General features: G+C 63.3%; 2 protein-coding genes across 2 annotated transcripts; one reads left to right on the top strand and one right to left on the bottom strand.

Annotated features, from left to right (window-relative positions):
- Nucleotides 1-2805: 2805 nt before the first annotated feature.
- On the top strand, nucleotides 2806-3641 carry IL17B (interleukin 17B; the record flags this gene model as incomplete). The annotated part of the gene is made up of 2 exons (XM_027901652.1): nucleotides 2806-3101; nucleotides 3314-3641. Coding segments are annotated over 2 exons (555 nt in total), but the record flags the coding sequence as incomplete, so codon positions are not given.
- A 977-nt stretch (nucleotides 3642-4618) lies between these two features.
- PCYOX1L (prenylcysteine oxidase 1 like) lies at nucleotides 4619-7829 on the bottom strand. The gene is made up of 6 exons (XM_027901625.1): nucleotides 7724-7829; nucleotides 7183-7389; nucleotides 6536-6710; nucleotides 6232-6443; nucleotides 5998-6138; nucleotides 4619-5438 (listed from the first exon to the last, which is right to left on the bottom strand). Exons 1-6 carry the CDS (start codon nucleotides 7812-7814, stop codon nucleotides 4780-4782), a joined length of 1485 nt encoding a protein of 494 aa, XP_027757426.1. The 5' UTR covers nucleotides 7815-7829; the 3' UTR covers nucleotides 4619-4779.
- Nucleotides 7830-8178: the final 349 nt, after the last annotated feature.

Below are 8178 nucleotides of genomic sequence, written 5' to 3'. Positions count from 1 at the left end.
CTCTCCCCATCCAGGTAACCTCCTCCCAGGGGAGCCTTGAGGGGGGTTTCCAGCCCTTCCCAGCCGTACAACCCCAGCACACCCTGCTCCCACAGGGATGGCATTGCAGCCAGCACGGGCACACAGAGTGCTGCAGCCAGCCTGTCCCAGCCTGGAGGCAGAGGCTGGCCATGACCCAGCCGCCTGCACATCCCAGCCCCTTCCCTCGCGCGAGGCCGGTGGGGAAAAGCCTCCCGCGCCCGCCCCTGCCTCCCCTAACTTATCAAATTTGGCCATGTCTGAAAAGCCCTGGTTTCCTTTTCACCAAAAAAGATCAAAACTGGGTAATTGGCTGCCGGCACGGATGCCTCTGCGCCTCTCTCATGTGTAAACAGCATTGCCGAGTGCTGACACAACGCAGGCGGCCGCGGCACAGGCAGGAGCCCCCGGCCTGGGGCTGCTTCACCAGCCCTTCTGGGGGTCACAGAATAGGGGGTGAGGTTACTGGATGCAGGCAGGGGCTGGCTCAGCACCCCAGAAAAGGCTGGTGACAGAGGGCCGAGCACTGCTTTACACCCAGTGAAGTACAGGCAGGTGGTTGCAGGGCTTCTGTGACAGCCAGGTCCCCTCTGCCAGGTCCCAAGGTGACAAACGGGACACTGTGCTCAGTGCACAGCATCAGACTTCACCCCAGGGGACAGCAAAGCCCCCAAAATGCTGTGCTGGGGCTGTCCTTGGGGATGTTAACATGGGCTAGGGTGGGTGGGAGCAGCTGGGCTGTGTTCCCTGGGGCTGGTAGGAGGAGAGGGACAGTGTGAGCTGGGGGTACAGCAGCTTTTACCCGATTTGCAGAGTTGTCTGGAGGCCCAGTTCATGGACTGGGAAAAGGAGGTGGAAATTTCTCACTGCCCTACGAAGCTCAAGGACCTTCAAATCCCTGGGGATGTGAGTGAGTCGGGAGGAGGAGGGAAACTCATCACCCAGTGCTGCCACCAAAGGAGCAGGGCAGAGTCTGCTGCCCGGGAGCGTGGGGAACAGCGCCAAGTCCTCCGCCTGCCGCTGGGCCTGGGAGGGGAGGAGAGCGGGATGCAGGGAGGGTTGGAGGGCGGGATGGAGAGGAGGAGGAATGGAGGGGAGGAGGGATGCAGACTGGGGTGCTGTTGGGTGGTGGACAGCACCATCGCGTGGCACCTGACCGCAGGGACAGCGACAGCCCAGGGCCGCCACCTCTCCCCCGTCCCTGAGATGGGGCATTAGGGCTGGCCCCCTGTGTCTCAGTTTCTCCTCCCACAGCACCCTGCACCCTGATGCTTGGCCCCAGAAGCCAAGAGCAGCACCCACCACTAACACTCACTGCCCTGCAGCTGTGGGGCCCCGACCCAGGGTCAGTTGTGGGTACAGCTGGTGTGTTCCCATGGGCAGGAGTTGAGAATGGATGTGAGGACAGCAGGAGGGGAAGAGTTTGGGGACAGATAGAACAGGGATGCCATTGCCTCACTGCTGGGCAGGAGGGTCTGGGGGCTCCTGAGGACAGAGCTGGTGCTGGTGGCACATGGAGGGCAGAGCCCAAACCTCCCCCTTCCCCCCCCCCCCCCCATCCTCCCGAGCAGGTTATTGCCTAGAGAGCCCCTCCAGGCTGCCTGGTCCAGGGGGGATGTGCCACCAACCACAGCCACCACCACCACCGTGGAGCCAGTGCCCAGAGCAGCGGCGGGTGGCCAAGTCCCAGACCACACTGGCCCCTTGCCCTGCCGGCGCCGAGCCTCCCTGGCACCTTGGGGACCGGACACACCTCTGGCAGGGCACAGCAGGGGCTGGGGCTTTCCCTTTTTAGCTCCCCGGCTCTCTGGTGTCCAGCCACACAGCAGGACAGCAGCCGGCAGCCCCTCCGTGGCCATGGAGCGGGCTCCAAACCTGGTAGGTGACTCCACGGTGGCTCAGGGCTTGCTCCTTATTTTCCTCCCTTAATATAATTATTTGCATGGTTGTTTACGGGCGGCTACCCGGGTTTGTTTGCTTTGGAGATGCCTGCTGTGGCCTGTCAGGGCCATTGCTCCCGTGCCTGCCATGGTGAGGATGCAACAGCCTCGGAGAGCAAAGCTGGGACAGTCAGACCGGACCGTCCAGCACTCGAGGGGGAAAACAGTCCTGGCTGAGTGGTCCCTGTCCCAGGGCACTGCACACCCATAGGCAGGGTGTGGGGCTGCCTCAGCCGACTGCAGGGACACAAATAGCAGGGAGCAGGACTACAGAAAGCAACTTTGTTCACTGCTGGGCAGCCTGCCGGGTGTCAGCACACGGCAGCTCGGCCCTGCGAGCCGGAGGGAGAAGGGAAGGAAAAAGCATCTTTTCTCTCTCACCGTCCTCAGAGCACAGAGGGAGGGAGAGGAGGGTTTGGATAAAGATCCCGTTCTTGTCTGTCTCATCTCTAAGACTCCTTTTAAACCAGAGGCTGTCCGGGTACAGCCTGAGCTGAGGGTGTACCCATCCCTCCCAGCATGCAGCTGCTGGGTGGGCAACAAAGGGCCTGGGCACATCTTGGGCAGCACAGGGGCACTTTGGGCAACACAAATTGTCAGTTGCAGGGTGAGGGTCTTCACAGTCACACGCTTCAGCTGAGGTCATCATTACCCTGTGCTCACCATCCCTGCAAACTGCTCTCAGTGTTTCCACGGGTCTCACCTGCAGGCCAGAGCTCCTTTGGGGGTTGCACTTGCCATCCCAAAGTCACTGCAGTCCTGACATCACCTGCTGACCCCTGGGAAGTGGGAGAGCTCCCCTTCCATGCCAGTCCTGCAGCCCCAGCAGCCACACACCATCCTCCTTCTTCCTCAGCTTCTCCTCTGCATCTTCACCTTTGCCATGGTCCTGGTCCCCGAGGCAAAGGACCAAAGCAAGGCAGCGAAGGGCAGGAGAAGGGGCCCGGCACGGCCCCCAACAGCCACCCCTGCCCTCGCCTGGGCCCTGGACGACCCTTACACCACCATGGCAGACTATGAGCACAGCATCCAGGACATGGTGCGCCAGCTGAGGAACAGCTCTGAGCCAGGTGACACCAAGTGCCAGGTCAACCTGAGGCTCTGGAGGTCCAACCGGAGGAGCCTGTCCCCCTGGGCCTACAGGTGAGCTTGGGGCAGGGACCCTGGGGACATGCAAGGTGTCTCTGTGCCAGGAAGCACCGCGGCAGCCACAGATACAGCGTCACGGGTCTGTGGTGGCTGCTGGAGGGTGCAACAGGATGTGATGCAGAACCCCATTTCATTGCCCTCTCCAGCCACCCACTGCTCACATCTCTCTGTCTCTCCAACCTCGTCTCGTTTTCCCTTTCCTCCAGCATAAACCATGACGCAACACGGATCCCAGCGGACATCCCCGAGGCCCGGTGCCTCTGCACTGGCTGCATCAACCCCTTCACGATGCAGGAGGACCGCACCATGGCCAGCATTCCCATCTACAGCCGGCTCCCTGTCCGCCGGCTGCTCTGCCAGGTGCCAGGAGAGGTGGGGCACAAGCCCTCCGGGAAGAAGAAGTGCCACAAGAAGTACCAGATGGTCATGGAGACCATCGCTGTGGGCTGCACCTGCATCTTCTGAGGTTGCAAAGCTAACCCCTGCAGCTACCCACGGGCATCTAACCAGCTTGCTCTTGCTTCCTGAGCTTGCCCAGCCCTCTGGGAGAGGGTCACCTGGCTGAGCATCAGGAAGAGGGGAGCTCCTATGCAAAGCCATGGCAGCTTCAAGAGCTCCCAGAAATTCCCCTGCAGACTCCATCAGCCTCAGCCCAAGCAGCCACTTTGGGGACACCCAATGCAGAGGCAGCCCCTGCAAGTCCCCCAGCTATGCAGTCCCGTGGCCTTGCAGCGAGACATCCGCTGCCTTGAGCCCCCTGAACCTCAGCAGGTTGTGCTGGGGGACAGAGGGAAGCAGCTGCCTGCTGGTCTCTCTGGCTGGGCAGGATCGGGCCTCCTCCCTTCCCAAAGTCCCCACTTGCCCTCCCTCTAGTGGTGCAACAGCTCTGGTAGCACCCAGCCCTCCCCAGTCCTCCCACAAGTTCCTCTGCGCCAGCCCAGGCAGTCCAGGGTGAGTGGCTGGTGGTTTGGGCATCTTCCAAGGTCTTCAATAAAGTGCATTGCTGGCCCCTGTCTCGGCCTGTCACGCTGCCCCTTCACCCTGCCCACCCAGGGTCAGGGTGCCCACCTTCTCCCATCAAGGTTCTTCTGCCTCCTCAGAGCTCGGGGAAGCCTGAACACCCCCAGAAACAGGGAGCACCCAGCAGGACCTGAGACAGCCCACCCTGCAGCCCATTCCCAGGGCACCAAACCCATGAGCAGGGTCAAGCTCCATGCACATGCATGGCATGGCAGAGGCTATGGGACCTCCTGCCCCAGCCAGGGCCAGCCCTACCACTGAATTCCACAGGGGCAAAGGCAGGAAGGCAGGAGGGACTGTGGTGGGAGCCAGGCAGCTCAAAAGGAGGTCCCCATCTGCTGCCAATGCCAGCTAGCCTCTCCCCTGGGAGCCCCCTGAGATGCCTCCTAAACGCAGTGACCCTTTTTCAAGGAAGAAGGCACAGGCTCCTTTCCAGTAGAGCCTGTGGACGGGGAACAGGGAAACTGGGGCACGTGGCACAGACACAGCAGCACTAGGCAGGAACTGTATTCCTGAAGGTGACGCACGTTCCAGTCATCTGGGACACAGCCTGTCCCTTGTCCCCCAGCCCCAAACCCCTGGTCTCCCCAAGGCAATAAATACTCCCCAAGCTACCCCACACCAAAGCTCCCGGCCCACCGCCCTCCGGGCGTCACAGCTCCGTCTTCACCTTGTGCATCAAGTCCTTCTGGTCGATTTTCTCCAGGTCCTGGTGCCAGCGGTTATAAGCCAGCAGGGCCACGTTTTTGGCCGCCACTGCTATCATCTCCATGGAGCTGGCCACCCACTCCACGCCGCTGAGGTAGAAGAGGTTTTCGTGGAGCACGATGGGCGGGAGGGATTTGGCGGCGTCGTAGCGGGGATACGTCTGCCACTCTGTCACCTGCACCGAGTAGTAGGACCTAAAGAGGGTCTTCAGCTGGTGCTTGTCCAGTGGTTCTTGGGAGAGGACACGCCACACCGCAGCCTCCTGGGGCTGCTTGCGCCGGAAAGCTGCCGAGATGTTGACGGGACAGATGTTGTCCATGGCGTTGAAGAAGAGGTCAGGGGTGTCAGTGGTGAGGATGCTGGTGAAAGGGAAGAGCTTGGGGTCGGGGAAGCCAAAGTAGGAGGAGTTGAGGTAGCCGTGCACCACGGAGGTGACGGAGGGCTGGAAGGCTCCGGGGAAGTCAGCAATGGGCGGCTCAAAGTTCTCAAAGGTAAAGTTGCTCCTGCTGGGATGCAGGGGCGTCGTCACAACCACCATGTCGTAGAAAGCTGAGCCCTGGCCTTCACTGCTCTCATAATGCACCTGGTACAGGGCTCTGCCCTCTGAAAAGAGACAGTGGGCAGTTAGGAGTGGCCCTGAGGCCTCAGTGGTATTGCCCTGGCCCTCTCTTTTCTAGCAGGGCCTCCATGCTACTGGTTTTCCAGTACACACCAGTGCTCCACCATAGCACCTGATGGTCATGGATGAGTTGCTGACACTTTAGGGCAGCAGAAAGACTTTATCAAAACTGGGAGAAAGTTTCCAGACAAGCCCAGCCCATGCCCTAGACCCCAGCTATCTAACTCTTCTTTTGTGCTGGATGGGGGAGCAAGTCTGCAACAAGGATGGTGACACAGGGTGACCTGAGAGACCTGATGAGGGAAGGAGGGAGGGAGGGGGACCTCAGGGTTGATTTCTGCACTGCAGGGTCCTCACTGGGTCAGACAAGGGGATGAGACAGATAGACCCCTGATCCCTTGCCCAAATGCCTTACCAGGACCAGGATGCTCTCCAGCCCCAGCATTCCCCATGCTGCCACCACCAAACACCCGCACCCAGACCCTCACCCAGACCCACACCCAGGCTGGCAGCACCCAGAGTGGAGCCTGTGCCTAGGCTCACCCGAGCTGTGCAGGGAGATGCCCGTCACCCTGGCCGGGATGACGTTGGCTTTGGTCAGCTTCAGCAGACCCGAACACACCAGCTTATTCCCTCCTTCCACCGCCCAGGTGCTGCCCTGGGCTCCCGCCAGCGACATGGCTCCTGTGGAGAGGAAGAGGAAAGCGGCTCAACAACCTGCCCGCTGTTGAGTGCTGAGAAGAGTCACACAGGGAGGAGAGGGGTCCCTGTCTTCACCTGCGAAGGCGGGCACCAGCACGGACTGTCCGTAGCTGGAGCGCAGGACGGCCGCGATGACGTCGTCCACGAAGCGCTGTGTGACGCCCACCTCCAGCAAGGACTCGGCCACCGAGCGCTGCGTCATGTTGACGAAGGCATCACCCCCCAGTGAGCGCAGCAGCTCCTCCAGGCTGGAGAAGGCATAGCCATGAGCCTGGTACTTGTAGATCCTGGAGGGGACAGGAGCAGAGGGCAACCAGTGATGTGCCAGTGCCGGAAAAAATCCGCTGTGTCCCCCTCCCAGCCCTGCAGGCTCTCCTACCTCATGAACTTCTCCATCACCTCCTCCACCCACATCTGCAGGCGCAGGAAACTGATGCCATAGTGCCACCAGAGCCGGAAGAGGTTGAGCAGGTACCAGTCGGTCTCCTCCAGGACGAAGTGCTCCCCGCTGAATATGGCACTCTTCCCGGCCACCTCGCGCCGGTGCTTGAGGCCTGCCGGGAGCAGAGGGACCCCGGCCCCGCTGGGCTCGCACAGCTCCCTGGGGCTGGCTGGCTGCTGGGAAAGGCCAGTGCCCAACACCTCCACAGCAGGGAGAGACGGGCAAAGATGCTCTTGGAGGAGCATCAGCGCAAGACCCCAGGGCATTGGGAGCCCAGCCAAATCCTGTACCTTGGGGCATCCCATGGAGTTGCTGCTGCCTACTGGGACAAACTGGTGGGATTTTTTTGAACACTAATTCCACCAGACCCCTCACCCTGATGCTCTGCTGGGCCACCCGATCCCTTTCTGCTCAGGGCACAACAGGCTGGGGTGCACAGACAGCAAGGGGATCACTGCATGCCTGAGATACTGGGGGGGACTGGCAGAAACCCTCCCCACTGCCCCAGGCACAGAGCCCAGGGGTCCCGCAGCCCCCCAGCTCGCAGAGGGAGGCCATGCAAGTGCTGGGATGCCCATGCTCACCCAGGATCTTGACGAAGTCCTGCATGTGGAGGCTGAGGGCGTGGATGGAGGCTCCCCGGCTCTCATACTGCTGCTTGTTGACGGTGACGGTGGCCAGCCGCCCGCCCACGCCGGCCGCCTCGTACACGTCCAGCTGCACCTGCGGCCCGAAGTGCTGCTGCAGGAAGTAAGCGGCGGCCGAGCCCCCCAGCCCGGCGCCCACCACGGCTGCGGGCAGAGAGCGGCGAGGGGGCCGGGTCAGCAGGTCCCCGGGGGTCCGGGGGACCCGCCGCTGCCCCCGGCCACGCTCCCCGGCCGCGGGGGGAAGGGAACCAGCACCGCCTGCGAAGGCGGGGATGCGCTGGGATGCGCTGGGATGCAGCGGGAACAGGGATGCAGCGGGGACAGGGATGCAGGGCAGCGCGCTCCGTGCCGGGGTGAGGTACCCCCTCTCCCGGCCCCGGTGGGGCAGGCGGGCAGGAGGCGGCCCGGTGCTGCTGCCGGTACCCGGGCCGGGCGCCCCCCTCCCCACCCCGTGCCACTGCCCCGCTCCCCTCGTTACCGATGGATCGCGGCGCGGCGCGGGCGGCGGCGGGCGCGGCCAGGAGCACGGCCAGGGCCGGCAGGAGCAGCGCGGCGGGCGGCGGGGCCATGGCGCGGAGAGCGGGGCCCGGCAGCGCCCGCCCCGGCCCGCCCCTCACCGCAGGCTCGGCCCCCGCGCCCCCCGCCACCGCCCAGCCCCGCCCGCCCGGGCACGGATCGGCCCCGGCCCGGAGCCCGGCCCGGCCCGGCCGGCGGAGGCGGGGCGGGCGCTGTGCCCGGGGAGCGGGGGGGTGATACGGGGCACGGCATCCCCGCGGGCCTTGGGATGACTAAATCCCCCCGGCAGACCGGCACTGAGGGGCAGAGGGGACCCTCGCATCGCAAACCGCTGGTTGTGGCACACGGACGACCCCAGGCACAGCCACGGCGAGCATCCTCCCTGCCCGATGCTCCGGGATGCTCGGCAGCATCTCG

Source organism: Empidonax traillii, unplaced genomic scaffold (assembly GCF_003031625.1).
Source record: "Empidonax traillii isolate 1590-97213 ecotype Southwest subspecies unplaced genomic scaffold, ASM303162v1 scaffold22:size5013007, whole genome shotgun sequence".
NCBI classification, from domain to species: domain Eukaryota; kingdom Metazoa; phylum Chordata; class Aves; order Passeriformes; family Tyrannidae; genus Empidonax; species Empidonax traillii.
Note: the sequence above shows the minus strand (reverse complement) of the source record. Positions and strands in the feature narration are given on the sequence as shown.